Source organism: Oryx dammah, unplaced genomic scaffold, assembly GCF_014754425.2.
Source record: "Oryx dammah isolate SB20612 unplaced genomic scaffold, SCBI_Odam_1.1 HiC_scaffold_21, whole genome shotgun sequence".
Lineage (NCBI taxonomy): Eukaryota > Metazoa > Chordata > Mammalia > Artiodactyla > Bovidae > Oryx > Oryx dammah.
The window spans coordinates 29459350-29476635 of NW_024070205.1; the positions used below are offsets into that span (position 1 = coordinate 29459350).

The 17286-nt window shown below is 56.6% G+C and overlaps 3 protein-coding genes across 13 annotated transcripts; 2 read left to right on the top strand and 1 right to left on the bottom strand.

Annotated features, from left to right (window-relative positions):
- Positions 1–94: 94 nt before the first annotated feature.
- On the top strand, positions 95–2990 carry PUSL1 (pseudouridine synthase like 1). Of its 3 annotated transcripts, none has more exons than XM_040264129.1 (8): positions 95–276; positions 539–596; positions 689–876; positions 1013–1162; positions 1245–1415; positions 2040–2094; positions 2175–2337; positions 2650–2990. In XM_040264129.1, the coding sequence occupies exons 1-8, from the start codon at positions 212–214 to the stop codon at positions 2652–2654; spliced, it is 855 nt and encodes a 284-aa protein (XP_040120063.1). In that variant the 5' UTR covers positions 95–211; the 3' UTR covers positions 2655–2990. The 3 variants fall into 3 exon arrangements, with proteins under 3 accessions (XP_040120063.1, XP_040120062.1, XP_040120064.1); XM_040264128.1 differs by having other exon boundaries at positions 112–276; positions 2673–2990; XM_040264130.1 differs by lacking the exon at positions 2175–2337 and having other exon boundaries at positions 112–276.
- INTS11 (integrator complex subunit 11) lies at positions 2897–13219 on the bottom strand. Of its 8 annotated transcripts, none has more exons than XR_005725067.1 (18): positions 13067–13213; positions 12054–12151; positions 11564–11637; positions 11057–11285; positions 6445–6543; positions 6326–6360; positions 5931–6069; positions 5426–5490; positions 5015–5265; positions 4833–4916; positions 4542–4681; positions 4359–4448; positions 4078–4253; positions 3891–3998; positions 3731–3792; positions 3518–3660; positions 3306–3435; positions 2900–3216 (listed from the first exon to the last, which is right to left on the bottom strand). XR_005725067.1 is itself a non-coding variant. In XM_040264088.1 (18 exons), exons 1-18 carry the CDS (start codon positions 13092–13094, stop codon positions 3154–3156), a joined length of 2001 nt encoding a protein of 666 aa, XP_040120022.1. In that variant the 5' UTR covers positions 13095–13213; the 3' UTR covers positions 2900–3153. The 8 variants fall into 8 exon arrangements, 5 of the variants coding, with proteins under 5 accessions (XP_040120024.1, XP_040120022.1, XP_040120023.1 ...); XM_040264088.1 differs by having other exon boundaries at positions 4091–4253; XM_040264089.1 differs by having other exon boundaries at positions 4091–4253; positions 5961–6069; positions 13067–13210.
- A 39-nt stretch (positions 13220–13258) lies between these two features.
- LOC120880638 (ceramide-1-phosphate transfer protein) lies at positions 13259–17224 on the top strand. 2 transcript variants are annotated; one of them, XM_040264153.1, is made up of 3 exons: positions 13259–13392; positions 15399–15590; positions 15674–17224. In XM_040264153.1, the coding sequence occupies exons 2-3, from the start codon at positions 15475–15477 to the stop codon at positions 16194–16196; spliced, it is 639 nt and encodes a 212-aa protein (XP_040120087.1). In that variant the 5' UTR covers positions 13259–13392; positions 15399–15474; the 3' UTR covers positions 16197–17224. The 2 variants fall into 2 exon arrangements, with proteins under 2 accessions (XP_040120087.1, XP_040120086.1); XM_040264152.1 differs by having other exon boundaries at positions 13302–13392; positions 15399–15532.
- Positions 17225–17286: the final 62 nt, after the last annotated feature.

Consider the following 17286-nt stretch of genomic DNA (forward strand, 5'->3'; position numbering starts at 1 on the left):
CCCTAAGTCTAGGCCTGCCTCTGCTCCCCCGCCCTGGGCCTCCTTGCTAGGCTGCCTGGGCGGGGCGAGAGCGCAGGCGCAAGCGTCGGAGCGGCCAGGGGGCGTAGACAGACTGGGTGCGCGCGCGCGTAGCCCCACGTGCGGTCCCAATCTACCTGGCTCTCCGCCTGTCCCGCTCAGCTCCTGCGGCTCCACCTCATCCAGTCTGGCTATGGGCGCGGGCTCGGTGCGGGCGCGCTACCTCGTGTACTTCCAGTATTTGGGAACGGACTTTAAGTACGTCCTCTGAGCCTCCTACCCATGCCCGCGACCCCCTCGTGGAGCCCGGCCCCGCGGGGAGCACCCAAGCTCGAGCCGGAAAGCAGCCGAGGACAGGCGCCCGAGGGGATGGCGGAGGCTGAGTTTAGGGTCCTCACCTCCGGCCTCGGGCCCCGGCCGCCAGGGCTGGAACGGCCGCCTTTGATCACAGTGGGCGGAGCGGGCGGGGCCCCGGGCGAAGCAGCCTCCGCGCTCTAACTTCCACCTTCCCTGCCCGCAGCGGGGTCGCGGCCGTCAGGGGCGTCCAGCGCGCCGTCGGAGTCCAGAACTACCTGGAGGTGAGATCCAGGCCCGTGCCCGGAAGGGAGGAGGGCGACCCCGGGGAGAGGCAAATGGGAGCCCGGCCCATCTGTCTCTTATACACCCCTAGGAGGCCGCAGAGCGGCTGAACTCCGTGGTGCCGGTAAAGTTCACCATTTCCAGCCGCACGGATGCTGGGGTCCACGCCCTAAGTAACGCGGCGCACCTGGACATCCAGCGCCGCTCAGATCTGCCACCCTTCTCCCCTGAGGTCCTGACGGATGCCCTCAACACCCACCTGAAGCACCCTGCGATCAGGTGAACACCGCTCTCCTGGGATCGTACACTATGGCAGAGGCGGGAGGTGAGGACAGAACTCCTTGGGGGTGATGGGGGAGATGCCAAGATGTCACATCGCTGCGGCAGGGGGTCATTCCTGGTCTTGCTCCCACAGGGTGCTACAGGCCTTCCGTGTACCCAGCCACTTCCATGCCCGCCATGCAGCCATATCCAGGACCTACCTGTACCGCCTAGCTACCGGCTGCCCTAGGCCTGACAGGCTGCCTGTATTTGAACGAAACCGGTGCTGGGCGCTTCAGGCAGAGTGAGTGGTTTCAGTGAGCAGGGGCTTGCCAGGCCTGCCTGGCCAGCCATTCACTCCTGACCACTCATTTGGCTCCCTGCAGCTGCTTGGATGTGGCTGCCATGCAGGAAGCCGCCCAGCACCTCCTGGGGACACATGACTTCAGTGCCTTCCAGTCAGCTGGCAGCCCAGCCTCCAGCCCGGTGCGCACTTTGCGCCGGGCCTCTGTGTTCCCCGACCCCGCCAGCCCCTTTGTTCTCCCCGAGGAAAGCAGGTGAGAAGAGCAGCCCGCACTCTGGTGTGGAGGCTGCAAAGGCTAGATTTAGCTTCAGCACCTTCCCTGTGCTGCACTTGGGGCTCCCTGGGTACCCACCCATCCAGCTTCTGGGGAGAAGAGGGTGCCTGTCAGCCATAATGTGGGCCTTCTGGACCCATGAGCCTCGGTCCAGAAGGCAGAGCACACTGCCTGCCCTGCCCAGAGCTCACCAACTCATGGACGAATCCTGGTGGTCAAGGACAAGGTTCTCCTGGCGGAGAAACACCAGGCCAGTGGTTCTGGTCTAGGCTGACAAGGGTTGTTTCTACTGCCCCCCACCTCACCCCATCCCCACTGTCCTAGGGCCTCCAGCCATCCAGCAGCTACTGGATTCCAGAGCCTTCCCAGTTAGGCCCAGCCTCCAGCTCCTGCTGAAGAGCCCAGGGCTGCCTTCCAGTTACCTCTGAACTCACATCAGGACTTCAGCCCCAACAGCTCTGCAGTCACCTCACAAGCACTAGTCATCTGGCTTTAGTCTCCCTTTCACTGGGCTCAATTATAGTAAAGGAGGTGTGGGGGGGCGGCGTTTGGACCCCAGGGTGGGAAGCCATAGGTTACACTGTGAGGCGTCCTTGTCCCCAGGCAGTTGCGGTTCTGGAGCCTGGAGTTTGAGAGCCAGTCTTTCCTGTACAAACAGGTGGGCTCCGTCCAGGGGTCTTCCCTGGGGGTGGGGCCTGGGGCTTGAGCAGCTGCAGCAGCGTTTGCTTTGGGTCACAGGTGCGGAGAATGACTGCTGTACTTGTAGCCGTGGGGCTGGGGGCTTTGATGCCTGCTCAGGTGAAAGCCATTCTGGAGAGCCAGGACCCCCTGGGGAAACACCAGAGCCGTGTGGCCCCTGCCCATGGCTTGTTCCTGAAGTCAGTGCTCTACGAAGGCCTTGGTAAGAGAAAGTGACCTGCTACCCTGACTGGCTGACCCTGCCCAAGGCTGAGCCTTCACCAGGAGAAGGGTGCTTAGTGGCAGTGCCATACCCCAGGAAAGCTCAAAGGCAGATAGCCTGGAGTGGGTGCCACAGCCCCTCAGTCAAGCCCCGTCATGACCTGGCCCTGGGTTGGGGCAGGGGGCGGGGAAACTGAGAGGATCCAGACGGCAGCACTGGGTGGAGGGACTTGAACTCTGGGGCAAAGGCAGGGGCTCTGCAGTTCCATGGAAGGCTCTCGCCTGGCCCCTGCAGAAAGCTTCTTGCCCCCAGGATGACCTGGGGTCCGTCCATAGGTCCCACCTCCATGCAGCCTCCTCGCATGCCCTCAGAGACCCAGTACAGAAGTCACAGGTAACCTTCTGCTGCTCCGCTGCTTGACCCTGCCCTGCACCGTGCAACGACCACAGCAAGCCTGTACCTGCCACAAGTCCCGACCTCCCTGGGCACTTGCCCAGGTGGGTTGCCACAGAGGAGTGGTGCAGGAGACAGGCAGAAGCATCAGAAAGGGAGACGCCCAGATAGCCTGTGGTGGTTTTTATTGGAGATCAACACCCCAAGAGCCCCCACCCATCTCCTGGGAGGCCAGGAGTAAAAATAAAAGGTGAAAAGCCTCCCAGATCTGTTTCTTTGGCCAAAAGCAGCCACTCGAGCAGGTACGTGGCCCTGTGTTCTCTACACAGATGAGCGGTGGGATCTACACCCAAGGACACGGGGAAGATGGGGGCATAGACGGTCCTAGAGCAAAAGCCAGGTCCCTCTACTGTCCACGGGGCTTCAGCTGGCCTGGGGCAGGCCCTTCTTGAGCAGAGATGTAAGGTAGCTTCCTAGCTCCTCGTCCTGCAGCCACAGGCAAGAAGGGCTGTTTTTCTGTCCCCCTGACCCGCCTGCCCCGGGTGATAGGGAGACCCAACCAGTCCTGCCCTCACCTGATATGTCCAGGAGACCAGTAGCACCTTGGTGCCTGGGTCCTCGGAGTGGGCAGCAGCCTGGACTAAGATGGACTCCACGGTCACGGAGCCGTCAGGAAGGTGCTGCACGCAGTGGTCCTTGAGGACACTGTAGGGAGTCCCAGTGAGGCCCAGCCTGGCGCCCCTACATGTGCCCTGCACCCACGGGGAAGGGCGGCCAGGGCGCCTACCTCTTCAGGTGGCTGTACACGCGCATGGCCATCTCCTGCTCCTTGCGCGTGTCGTGCAGGTGTACACGGCAGGTGAAGCGCAGCTGGTGCTCGGCCAGGCCCAACTCCTTGAGGGCCTGCTCTGAGGACACGAGCCGGAAGTTCTGTGGGGGCAAGAGTGGGTCAGAGCTGGCAGAGACAGGCCCCCAGCCCCACGGTGATTGCAGCACTCACACTATCCTTCATGATCAGGGTGCCATGCAAGAGCCGAGGCCTCTTGGCGTCAGGGAGCAGCCCTGTGGGGATGGGGCACTGGTCAGCACAGTAATTGGGGCCACCTGCCCAGCAGCCACCCTGCCCCCCAAACCCCACCGCAGCTGGCCTTGCCGCTCACCCTGTGCCATCTCCCGCTTCAGCAGCCCCAGTGAGATGCCCACAGGGATGCTGGGGCTTGTGGGCAGCGTCACCGTCTCGCCATTGGCCGGCATGTAGCAGTTGACCCCTAGCCAGGAGATGGAGAGAGCCTCAGTCCAGGCTGGAGGGCCCTGCCTGCACCAGACCCCCCACTCCCCTACCCTTGCCTGGACTGCCTACGGAATTCCTGCTCAATCTTCTGCTTCAGAAACTCCATCTTCTTGGCCTCGCCGTGCACCAGCAGCACATTCTCTGGCTCCGCCTGGCCCACCAGCTGCATGATGCCCTTGGCATCCGCGTGGGCACTGAAGGACATGTACTCCACCTGCATCTTGACCTCCAGCTGTAACATCGCAGTACGTGGGCCGTCAGCACAGGTGGTGGTTCCAAGGGCCTCCACCCACCCAAGTGGGATCCACAGGGCTGGTAGAGAGAGGTGAGGACTCACCACCTGCCGCCCCTCCATCTCCAGCTTGCGCTGCCCACTGAGGATCTTGTGACCCACGGTGCCCTGCACGCAGTAGCCAGGCATGATGACCTGTGGGAGGGAGGGATGGACCAGTGGCTCCCCTGCACCTCCTGCCTCGGGGCTTCCTCCTGGGACATTCCCCCCACCCACCCTTCTGCCCACCTGAACCTGAACCCTTGATGGAGGGCCCTTCCCTTCAAGGCCAACTGCAGACCCTGGAGAAGCAGGCTCAGTGGTCTTAGCACAAGCCCACTCAGGCCTGACCCCCATGACGGCGCTCAGGAAGCCAGGGGCTTTCCTGCCTGGTGCAAATGGTCCAAGACACAGTAAGAGTCAGCCTGGGTCAGACCTCAGGCACCAGCATGCCCAGCCTGCTCCTCCTAATGGCAGCAAGCCCCCAGCCAGAGCAGCCCCTGCCCCCAAGGAGCCAGCCCTGGGGCCCAGACCCCTCACCATGTTCTTCTCGTTCCCTGCCCACTTTCGGAAGATCTGTAGTGACTGGCCAGCATGCAGCATCCCCGGGGTAGCAAACACGACCTTCGGGGCAAGTGTGGGGACAGTCAGGGCAGAAAATGCTCCCCCTGCCCTCAGAGCCTTCTGCCCTCCCATCTTCCCAGAACAGAGGCACGCCGCACCCTGCAAGCGAGCCTGAGCCTGGTGGAACTCCCTGCCCCCCCCAGCTGCACCAGAGCACACCATGGGTCCTGGGCTGTCGGCAAATGCCCGGTCAAAGGCCTTGATGTGCTTGAACTCAAACATGTTCCTCTGCACGAAAGTCTTCCGTATCTTCTGGTTGGTCCAGGGGATGAAGAGTTTGTAGTAGTGATTGGCCTTCTCTGTCAGGCCCGTGGAGAAGTAGATGGGGGCTTTCAGGTCCATGCGCTCCCTGCAGCCAGGACAGGGCATGGTGGGGAGACTGTGGAGCAGGGCCAGCCAGTGGCCCCCATGTGCCTTCAGCCTGGGTCAAGTCCAGTGCCAGGAAGGGCGTTCCCCCACCCACAGCTAGCAGCACAGGGCTTAAAGCAACCATTCTGGGCTGCACCTACCAGAAGGTCTCCAGCAGGATGCAGAGCTCCTGAGCACGGCCCAGCGCAAACACGGGGATCAGCACCTGTGGGGTGGGGCTGTAAGGCCAGCTTGGGCAGGAACCCCTGGCCATACTGTCCCCCTCCAATTGTGTCAAGCCCAAACATCCACACAGGGGCAGGCAGTTACTCCCTGTGGCCACCTTCTCAGAAGATCAGCCCTGCTGGCAGCTCTGGGGGCTAGAGGCCCTGTGACAATTGTGTGTAGCTCCTGTTCTGTCCCAGCAAAACTGACCAATGGTCAGCAGACACTCTGGCCAGCCCTTCATTGGGGTCTGAGGTATGAGGGGTGAATAAGCCCTGGCTGAAGGGTCTTCCCAGAGCTGAGCAAACCTTCCTCCCTCTGTGCCCAGAACACACAACATCCCTGCCCTGACCACATGCCGGAAAGCCAAAAGACCTGTGCAGCATGGCTGGGGAACATGTGGCAAGTCCCACCTGGGGGCCCTGCACCCTCGCCAGCTACCTTCCCACCGCGCTCCACAGTCTCATGGACCTTCTTCAGGAAGTCTCGCTCCCGGCAGCGCTTGGAGTCACGGATGGTGGTGGCGTAGGTAGACTCTGTGATGAGTAGGTTGGGGCGGCACTTATCAATCCAGGCGGCTCTAGAACACAGGTGGGTGTGGCCAGAGGGAGACGGTCCACACAGTGGCCAGGCTGCACACTGCCACGGCCCTCCTGTGCCCTCTGGTGGGCGGCCTGCCTTCTCTGCACAGGCCCAGGCCGCAACGCTTGAAGGGAGATAGGAGGACACCCAGGGGACAGTGATACAGACCACTCAGGTACCTGACACGCCCCCTGAGGGTCACTATACCCTTGCAGGGACCTCCATGAATGAAACAAATGCACAGGCCTACTTACCCCAAATGCCGGTCTGGGGTCATGTTGTAGTCTCCCTGGCAAAGAATGTGGTGATGAGGAGGAGCCTCCTCCCTCTCCTCAACCAGGCAGCCCTTCCTGTGCCCCAAGTTTCCACTGACCGTGTACACCACAGACTCTGAGCCCACTTTAATCTGGAACATGGCCGCCCCCAGCACATGGCCGGCATAGTAAGCCTTGATTTCCAGCTCATCATCCACCTGCAGAGAAGAAGGCTGACTTCAGGTCTGTGGGCTGCACCGGTCAGAGGGCAGAGAGGTGGAGTCTGGGACATCATTCAAGCCTTTCACTACTCTGGTTTTTTTCCATATGCAACATCCAGTTCTGGTCAGAAGCAATTGGACACAGGAAATGGGACAATAGGGAAGGAAAAAGGAGAAACAACAGTCTATAGAAGCAGATTCAGGGCACTTGGGGTTTTCAAGCACAGGCTTTAAAAGGATTGTTTTTAACACAGAGAAAGAAAGAAATAAAAATATTAGCAAGAAACTAGAAACTATTAAATACAGTGGAAATCTTAAAATGAGAAACTATAATCCAAACTAAGATTTCAATAGAGCCATACTATCCAAGGCAATCTACATAGTCAGTGCAATCCCTATCAAAATACTGGGGCTTTCCAGGTGGCTCAGTGGTAAAAAATCTGCCTGCCAATGCAGGAGATGCAAGAGATGCAGGTTTGACCCCTGAGTTGGGAAGATCCCTGGGAGGAGGAAATGGCAACCCACTCCAATATTCTTGCCTGGAGAATCCCATGGACACAGGAGCCTGGTGGGCTGCAGTCCATAGGATCACACAGAGTCAGATATGACTGAGCAGCTGAGCACACAGCACATCAACATAACCATTTTTCACAGAACAAGAACAAATAATTTTAAAATTTGTGTGGAAACACAAAAGACCCTAAAAAACCAAAAGAATCTTGACAGAGAACATAGCTGAAGGAGTCACACTCCCCAGTTTTAGACTATACTGAAAAACTACAGTCATCAAAACTACATGGTAAATGGAGAAAAACAGAACTGGAGTTACCAGGCTCCCTGACTTCAGACTACTACAAAGCTACAGTAATCAAAGCAATCTGATACTGGCACAAAAACAGAAATATAGATCAATGGAGCAGGATAGAAAGTCTAGAAATAAACCCACACACTAATGGTCAATTAATCTACAACAAAGGAGGCAAGACCATACAATGGAGAAAAGAGAGTCTCTTTAATAAATGGTGCTGTAAACACTGGACAGATACATGTAAAAGAATGAAACTAAAACATTAACACCACACACAAAAATAAACTTAAAACAGATTAAAGGCCTAAATATTAAAGAGTAGACACCATAAAACCCTTAGAAGAAAACACAGACAGGATACTCTCCAACATAAATAGCAGCAGTATCTTTCTGGATCCGTCTCCTAGAGTAATGGAAATAACAAAAGTAAACAAATGGGACCTAAATTAAACTTAGGAGCTTTTGCATAGCAAAGGAAACCATAAACAAAACAAAAAGACAACCTACAGAATGGGAGAAAATATTTGCTTATGATGCAACAGACAAGGTATTAATCTCCAAAATACACAAACAGCTCATACAGCTCAATTATCAGAAAAACAACTCAGGAATTCCCTGGTTATTCAGTAGTTAAGAATCTGCCTGCTATTGCAGGGGACGTGAGTTCAATCCCTGGTCCAAGAAGATTCCACACGCGGGCAGGGCAACTAAGCCCATGGACTACAACTCCTGAGACCACGTGCCACAACTGAAGCTCTTGTGCCCTAGAGCCCGTGCTTCGCAACAAGAGAAGCCATTGCAGTAAGAAGCCAACACCGCAACTAGAGAGTAGTCCCTGCTCACCACAACTAGCGAAAAGGCTACGCACAGCAACAGAGGCCAGTGCAGCCAAAAACAAAAATTATTTTTAAAATTAAAAAAAAAAAAAAACCTCCAAAATCCAAAAATGGGCAGATCTAAACAGACATTTCTCCAAAGACATACAGCTGGCCAACATGCTCGTGAAAAGATACTTATCACTGCTAATTAATATAGAATTGCAAATCAAGACTACAGTAAGGTATCTACAAATAATAAATGCTACAGAGGGTGTGGAGAAAACGGAACCCTCCTATATTGTTGGTGGGAATGTAAACTGGTGCAGCCACTATGGAGAATGGTATGGAGGTTCCTCAAAAGGCCAGATTTAGAGTTTCCATATGATCCAGCAATCCTACTCCTGGACATATATCCAGAGAAAACAATAATTCGAAAAGATAACATGCACCCAAATGTTTACTGTTTACTATTTACAATAGCCAGGATATGGAATCAACCTAAATGCCCCTCGACAGATGAATGGATAAAGATGTGGTGTACACAGACACACAGGACTACTACTCATTTTAAAAATGAAACTTTGCCATTTATAGCAACATGGATGGACTTGAAAGGCGTTATGCTAAGTGAGATAAGTCAGATGGAAAGACAAATACTGTTATATCACTTAATATGTGATAACAACTAGTGAATATAACAAAAACAAGACTCACAGACATAGAGAACAAACTACTAGTAGGGAGAGGGAAGAGAGAAAAGGTGAGAAGCATGGGGGATTAAGAGGTGCAGGCTCTTATGCATAAAATAAGTTACAAGGATATGCTGTACAGACAGAGAAGAGCGCCAACATTTTACAATAACTATACATGAAGCATAGCCTTTACTGATCTAAAGAAAATCAGTCCTGAATATTCACTGGAAGGACTGATGCTGAAGCTGAAACTCCAATACTCTGGCCATCTGATGGGAAGAATTGCCTCATTGGAAAAGACCCTGATGCTGGGAAAGATTGAAGGCAGCAGGAGAAGGGGATGACAGAGGATGAGATGGTTGGATGGCATCACCGACTCAATGGACATGACTCTGAGCAAGCTCCGGGAGTTGGTGATGGACAGGGAAGCCTGGCATGCTGCAGTCCATGGGGTCGCAGAGAGTTGGACACGACTGAGCAACTGAACTGAACTGACTGATACATGAAGTATAGCCTTTACAGACTGTGAGTCACTATACTGCATACCTGCAACATATAATATTGTAAGTCAATTATATTTCAACTTTAAAAAGAAAATTCAACAGATGAATTTAACAGCACATTATATACAACCAAGAAGAGAATTAATGAACTAAAATAAATAGAAAGGCTATCCAGCATGAAATACAGACATGAGGACAGTGGAGGGTCTGGAGGAGAAAGATCTCCAGTCAGCGTGGAGGAAGCTGGGGGCAGCTCCAGGGCCTCACACCTGAGCAGGAAGGGAACAGGTGGAGCCAGCACGGCCACCTGCCAGTCTGCAGGAAAGGACAGAATCCCACAAGCCGCCCAAGAGGATTCTCCTACAAATAGCAGATGGAAGACATGAGTCCTGGTAGTACCTGCTGCCCTAGAATTCTGAACCTAAGGGCAAAAGTCTTCAGTGATCAAGGCGAAATAAACCCATCTGCAGATAAATAAAGTTGAGAGCATTTGTCACCAGCAGACCCATACTGATGCTCTTCATTGCAAATACAAAGTGAAGAACACAGGAAGGAGCAGGGACACAGCTAGGGTAATGGAGATGGTACCTAGCAAATGGTGAGGGCCTTGGGGCCTCATAGGCTGACAGAATTAAAATCCTGCTATGTGGAAACAAGAGCTGGTGAGTAGGAGAGGGGTAAGTGAATTCAAGATGCTCTGAGATGCTTTCATTGTCCAGGAAAGAGGCAAAAGTTCCAAGTACCTTAGAGCTGAGTTGTCATGGATGTGTTTTGTAATCTCTGCCACAAAAAGAACTACAAAAGAACATATAGTTACTTATAAAATAAGAGGACAAATGGAATTTTAAAAACTCAGTCCGGAAAAAGACAATAAAGGAAATAAAACAGAACAAGATGGACAAACTGGAAGTAAACAGAAAACGATACACCTAAATCCCAAATTATTACACGTGGAGTGCACACCTCTCCTACAGGACAGGCCATCAGGTTGCATTAAAGCCAAGCCGTGGAAAAGAGTCACATTTAAAATATGATGCAGAGGGACTTCCCTAGTGGTCCAGTGGTTAAGACTCTGCACTTCCACTGCAAGGGGAGCAGGTTTGATCCTTGGTCAAGAAACTAAGATACCACATGCTACACAGTGCAGCCAAAAAACAAAAATAAAACATGCTGCAGAAAGGATAAAAGTACTAAGAAGGGCAAGGATTCAAGGTGTGGGAGGGGCGAGCTTTTGCCAGAAAGGCAGACTTGAAGATAAAGCATTATTGAGAATACACAGAATGATTCAACTTAACAAAGGGTACAATATGAAAAATAAGATGACCCCAAATGTCAGACTCATGAAAATAAGCAAAACCTAGACTCTTGAGAAGAAACAGACAAATCCATGATCCTTGTGATTAATTTTACATTTGATGTCACTCGCCTGCCTCAAGTCTTACCCCTCCACCCTGAGTCAGTCCACTGCAATGAGCCCACACTCTGGTCTCTGACCTGCCCGGCCTGCTCCCGTGTACTCAGATGGCACAGTGGCCCTCTTTGGCATCTTCCACACACTCAGGCAGAGCCAGGGAGTGGCAGGGGCCCTGCTCAGTACTGGATCTGAGCTGGGCCCCACACTCACCTTCTGCCTCCAAGGGTCCCTGGGATGGCAGCAGAGTGAGTTGGGGGCGGGGGTGGGGGGCTGACCTGCACCGTCTGGTGGAGGTGGACAGCCACCACTTTCTTCATGCAGTCCTTGATCATCTGGGACGTGAAGAAGTTGGCCTCGCCTTTCTTGTCCACAGCGATCTTGCGGTAGTCCTCCAGCAGGATGGGGCAGATGGCCTGGGTGGGCTGGGTCATGTAGATGGGCCCATCGTAGCCCACCATCTCACTGAAGTAGGGGAGTGCCCCGCAGTGGTCCAGGTGGAAGTGGCTGCGGGCACAGCATCAGTCAGCTGGATGCCCCCCAACCTCCACCCAGCAACCCTACCCCCATTCCTCTGCTCACTGAGGGCCTGCTGTGTGTCAGACACGGCCCTGAACATGGGAGAGGGAGAGGGCAAAAGGGACTCAGGCCCAAGTGTCTAGCGACACCACCAGCAGGCAGTTACTATGGGGTCAGCTTCACGTTCCAGGAAAGGGCTCAGGGCAACAAGAACCAGGATGCCACCTGGGTGGGTGGTCGGGTCTGGGGGTGGGGAAGGCGCCCACCTGATGATCACGCAGTCCAGAAAGTCGGTCAGTCGGCCACTGCGGGTGATGTAGGAAAAGTCGGGGAAGCGCCTCTGTGGGGGGAGAAGCAAAAGTGTCAGGATGCCGCCCGCCCAGGGCTCAGGTGACTGTGGGGCAGCCAGGGCTGTGGGGACGGCCCCTGGGTCAGGGTGCAGTTGAGCCTGACACCCACACCCTGCAGGCCCACTGAGGCCACCGACTGCTCAGAACCCCTGAGCATGTCGGGCAGAGGTCAGGCTGCTGAGCCAGTACCTGAGAGCTGAGACCCCACAGCCATGCCCTGGCTCCAGTAGTCTGGCCCATGCAGATGCTCCACTTTTTGGGTGACGGTGGGGGCTGCCCTCCTACCAGTGCCCACTTGCCCCTGTTCCCCCTCCATAGTCAAAGCCTGAGACTCCGAGGCCCAGGTCCCTCGGTGACGACGCTGAGGAGCAGGCTGGATGCAAGGCTGCCCACCCTTGAGACTCACATCGTCGCTGAAGCCCATGTGCATCCCGCAGTCCAGCATGACGTTCTTGCCCGCAATGGACACCAAAATGCAGCTTCGGCCCACATCCTGGCCAGCCCCTGTATGGGAGGACCAGTCAGAGGGACGGCCATGCCCCCCTCTCTCCCACTGCCCGGCAAGGATTTGGGATAAAAGAAGCAGTAAAAAGACAGGACTGTTCAAGAGTGAGCGGTGAGAAAGATGCCATAGGGAAAAAGAGGCTGGCAAAAGTGAGTGGTGAGAAAGATGCCACAGGGGGAAAGAGGCTGGAAGAACCCTGCAGAGGCCCCTGGAGAGGAACCAGGTGCGAGGAGAGCATGGAGCTGAAGCGGCCAGAGGGGAACCGGAGTCAACAGGTAGGAGAGGTGTGAGGACACCTATGGCCGGGCGGGATGCGTGCTGTGCCCTGGACGGCCAAGGGCAGGCCACTGCAGCGGGAGGCTGGGTGGGCTATTCTGAGAGTGCACCACAGAAGAGAGCATGTAGAGCTGCGGGGGACAACCCTGCTAGAAGACGCTGGGGATATATGGCCGTGGCAGGGGGGCAGGTTTCCGGAAAGCCCCTGGCACCTGTGCACAGAGACCCCGGCTGTTCGGATTCTGAGTGACCTGCTGTACCTCCTTCGCACTGCTGTACTGTTTTTAAACTATGCACTTATATCTTCCGCAAAAGGTAAGCTGGGGGCGGGAGAGACGTTGCTTTTTGTTTTTAACGCTGCGCCGGTCAGGCAAAACAAGGTCTGACTGACGTGGGGTGAACGGCCCACGGGTAAACGGAGGCTGCAGGGAAGCGGGGCTCGAGACATATGGAACAGGTGGAAGGCAGCGAGTGCGCGAACGCAGAGGCAGGAGGAAGGTGCACTAAGCACTGGCGCCCGGCGGAGGGCCGCGCGGCGAGGAAGACACGTCCCGGGGTCCCCGGACCTCCGAGCCCCCCAGACCTCCGAGCCCCCCACCAGCCTTCCTCGGGCGCTCCTTGCGCCGCCCAGCACTCACCCAGGGGCGTGACCCTGATCTCGGGCATCCTGCTGGGCAAGCCAAGCGAGCGGGCGGGACCACCCCGGTCCCACGAGACCCCGGGGCCCGCGACCCGGTCCCGGCCACGGGCGTCTAATTCGCGCCTACGCACTGCGCAGGCGCATTCCCAACGGCGCCAACTTCCGGCGCGCCGGACGGAAACGCTGGCTCGCGCAACGGGCTTTCTGATTGGGCGGCCAGCAGCCAGTCCCGGCCGACGGGGCGGTGGGGCGGTGGGGCCGTGGCCGAGGGCCGGGCCGTCGGCCCCGTGGCTGCGGCGGCACAGGTGAGCAGCGGCGACTCAGGTGAGTGGGGAGCGACGGGCTCAAGGCGGCGCCGGGGAATCCCAGCCCAACCGAGCAGGGCATGGGCCTTGCCGAGGGGTCGGAGCGGGAGCCCCCAGGCGTGGGAGGAGGCGGCCGAGGACCCGGCTCCAGCGCTGGCCCGGACCCCGACCCCTGTCCCCTCCCTAGGGACTCAGCTGGAGCAGGACCCGCGCAGGACAGGGGCCCCACCCTACCCGAGTCCCGGGTCCCAGCCTGGCGCCACCTGGAGCCACCTTCTCAGGCGAGATTTCCGGGACTTCCCCGCTCCCACCCGCTGGGCCTGGGGTGCCGGAGGGCCGCCCTCTTTTCCTGGGGACCTTCAGCTTGCCGTCAGTTTCAGGACGAGCCCTGACCTTGGGGCCATGGGCTGCCCCTGGGGGAGCCTTGGCGATTCCCTGTATCACCTCCCCGGAGCTGGCAGCCTGCCCGACCCCGCTGGGCCGCCACTGCCCTTCCTGTTGTTTCCAAGCTCTGAAAGGCTGCTGGCACCTCCCATTGGCTGCTGGCTCAGGTTCCAGGCAGGAAGGCCAGGCCCACAGAATAGCTGGTGATCAGGAAGGTAACCCTGAGGGCCTCAGAGGCCATCTGTCTGGTGGACAGGACACTGAGGCCCTGAGAGAGGGGAGGAGTATGCTGGAAGCCTCCCATTGTCTTCTTCCTGAGGCCAGGCACTGCTGTCCCCCACACCTGAAGATGGGGTGAGCTCACCACCGGGCTCTCCACCTAGTGCCAGGCATGTGGCAAAGACATAGGGCCTGCAGGGCCTCAGCACCCACTGGGCCCCATCAGAGGCTCACGGCAACCTGGGTGGTGGGTAGGGCAGGGTGTGCTGGCCCATTTTCCCTAAAGCTGTGGGACAAGATCTTAGGTCAGTGCATGACTTGCCCATGGTATGGAAGGGACCCACGTGTGCTCTCTTGGCTGGGCTCTCACCACAGCTCAAATGGCCTCCTCTCATGCAGGCTCTTACAAGACTTCCAGCACTGAGAGCCCAGGAACCCCTGTGCCCAAAGGGTGAGAGCTTGTCCTGGACAATGAGATGAGACACAGCCTAGTCCCCAGGGCCCATCAGAGCCACACCACAGTGCAGCCCTGGGCACTCAGGGAGGCAGGGGCTGGGGTGTCCAGCAGCACCTGCTAACCTTGGGCACTTGGGTGTTTGTGGCATGACTATGGGAATGCCAGCAGAATCTAGAGGAGTTCTGTGGCCTGGGGTACTTCTGGAGTCCCTGGGACCGGGGGAGGGCCTGTGTCCAGCCTTCCTTCTGTGTGGGACATGACATCTCCTTGACCTCTTCCTACATTCTCACCAAGCTCCAGTTACTGTAGGGGTGGAACATCTGGTGTCTGTCCTCTGGCAAACGCTGACCCCACAGCCTCTGTTCTGGGTTTTGGGATATAGCTTCAAGCATGGAAGGGCATGACACATCCCACCCCACCCCCCGCTTCCGCCCACAGTCTGTCTCTCCATGGTTGTCATCCTTTTACTTGCTGTGTTGGATTTCCTGTCTTTGTTAAAAACCACACACGCACACACCCACCACTAGGATGTCACCCCAGTGGGCTGGGCTTTGGTTGCACTCACAGTGCACCCAGGTGGCTGCCTGGCTCTGCGTGGGGACTCAGCAAATACTTCTCCAGTTAGTAGGAACAGACACACCCTGGAGAGACACAGACTATAAACAAGCAAGAAAACCTGAGCACAGATGCTTTCCACAAGTGAGATGTATCAGGTTTGACAAGGCTGAGTTATGGGGGCCATGCTAAAAGCAAAGGACCCTGCTGTGGCCCAAGCAGAGCAAGGTGGCTTCTGGGGAGGAGGGGCTGACCTGGGGGTGGGAGTCCTCATGGGTTTTCACTGAGGAGCCATGGGATCCCAGCTGTCTCTTCCCAACTGCCTCCACTCCCCATCCCCAAAATAATGACCCAAAGAGGTGCCTTCTCACCAGGAGACAACCCACAGCCCAACCCCCTGTGTGTTCCAGCTCCTGTTGAAAATGGATGACTTGGAGTCAGAGTTCAATCTGAAAGTCGTCCTGGTCAGTTTCAAGCAGTGTCTCAATGAGAAGGAGGAGGTGCTGCTGGAATACTACCTCGCTGGCTGGAGGGGGCTGGTCAGGTGCGCGAAGGGCTTCCCCGGCCACATGTCCCACCTATATCCCATCGGCCCAGTGCAGGTCGGCCATCCTTGCTTTCGGTCCAGGAGGTGGGAGTGGTCTCGCCCACACCCAGGCTGAGAGTGCCTGCTCTCTTCCTGCAGGTTCCTGAATAGTCTGGGCACCATCTTCTCATTCATCTCCAAGGATGTGGTGACAAAGCTGCAGATCATGGACCAGCTGCGAAGCGGCCCCCAACAGGAGCACTACAGCAGCCTGCAGGCCATGGTTGCCTACGAAGTGGGCAACCAACTGGTGGACCTGGAACGGCGCTCACGCCACCCCGACTCAGGCTGCCGGACAGTGCTCCGGCTACACCGCGCGCTGCGCTGGCTGCAGCTCTTCCTGGAAGGCGTCCGCACAAGCCCTGAGGACGCACGCACCTCCGTACTCTGCACCGACTCCTACAACGCCTCCCTGGCCACCTACCACCCCTGGATCATCCGCCGGGCTGTCACTGTGGCCTTCTGTGCGCTGCCCACACGCAAGGTCTTCTTGGAGTCCATGAATGTTGGGTCTTCCGAACAGGCTGTGGAGATGCTAAACGAGGCCCTGCCCTTTATTGAGCATGTCTACGACATCTCCCAGAAGCTCTATGCCGAGCACGCCCTACTGGACCTGCCATAGGGGCTGGTGGACCCAGGTGGGGTGGGCTTCCCTTGATCCAGAGGTGGGCAGGGCAGCCAGGACCCATCAGTCCTACCATGGAACTTTCTGGGCTCCCCTGTGAGCTGAGCTTGTCAGGAGCCACTCAGATTGTGCACATGGGCCTCAGATGGGCTTCAACAGAGAAGGCAGTCACTGGCCATCTGCTCTGTACCCGGCCTCTCCCTTGCCCAGGCATCTCATCTTTACCCTCTACCAAGTTACACCCATGTAGTTAGGCCTCTTCTGGATGGGTGAAATGCTGGAGGTTGGGGGGCAGGCAGGATCAGTGTTCATGGAAAAGCTGCCCCTACTTGGGGGTCAAGTCTGTGGGCTGGGGAAGTCACAGGGCCTGGGATGTAGTGTTTGCCCACCTGGGCTGCCTTGAGCCTTCTGTACCATCTAGCTGACCCCAGGACAGGGAGAAAACCCCTGGGCAGGAGTAGGCTCTGCAGGATTTCTCCCTGCCTCTGGCCTCCTCCTTAGCTAGGGGTGCACATGTCCTTGGGTGTGACAGCAGGACCTGAAGCCCCGAGGGAAGGCCTGCTCTTCCTCCACTGCCCTGCACGTACACAGCGGCCTTCTGCAGCCTCAAGTCTGCACAGCACAGCCTTGGATGAGAATCCCTAGAGCCCAGGCCTCCTCTGGGCCAGCGCTCACTTCTCCCTCCTCAGTGTCCACACATCCAGATACTGTGTCCCCTCTTCCTGGCCCCATACTGCTCTGTCCCCATGTAGCTCAGGAGACCTAGAATGACACAACATGGGAGGGAGCCTGGGCCACTTCACCTTGGTGACAGGCTGACAGGTGACCACACCCAGCCTGGCCATCATCCAGTGATTGGGGGTCTGGCCCCACCCACTTCCTCTTTGTGAGCCCAGGATGTCAGGTGCCAAGGGGACAGTATCCACTAAGAGCAAATGTGTGTAAGTGTGAGCTTTCAGGGGCCCTAGGTGCTGTAATACAGGTGATGGCTTTCCCAAAATAAACAAATTGCACTTACAGAATGACGTAATGCGCTCCAGGACAAGGGTGCTTCCAGGCCATCAGGGCAGTGTCAACTACAGGGGCA

Bases quoted from the DNA above. Each gene is read 5' to 3' on its own strand.
- LOC120880638 (XM_040264152.1), top strand. From the start codon at position 15,411: ATGGATGACTTGGAGTCAGAGTTCAATCTGAAAGTCGTCCTGGTCAGT. The intron at 15,533-15,673 runs GTGCGCGAAGGG...CTCTTCCTGCAG, and splicing joins GGCTGGAGGGGGCTGGTCAG to GTTCCTGAATAGTCTGGGCA.
- PUSL1 (XM_040264128.1), top strand. From the start codon at position 212: ATGGGCGCGGGCTCGGTGCGGGCGCGCTACCTCGTGTACTTCCAGTAT. The intron at 1,416-2,039 runs GTGAGAAGAGCA...CCTTGTCCCCAG, and splicing joins GTTCTCCCCGAGGAAAGCAG to GCAGTTGCGGTTCTGGAGCC. The intron at 2,095-2,174 runs GTGGGCTCCGTC...TTTGGGTCACAG, and splicing joins AGTCTTTCCTGTACAAACAG to GTGCGGAGAATGACTGCTGT.
- INTS11 (XM_040264088.1), bottom strand. From the start codon at position 13,094: ATGCCCGAGATCAGGGTCACGCCCCTGG. The intron at 12,152-13,066 runs GTGAGTGCTGGG...CCTCCCATACAG, and splicing joins GATCAGGGTCACGCCCCTGG to GGGCTGGCCAGGATGTGGGC. The intron at 3,661-3,730 runs GTGAGTGCTGCA...TTGCCCCCACAG, and splicing joins CCCTGATCATGAAGGATAGT to AACTTCCGGCTCGTGTCCTC.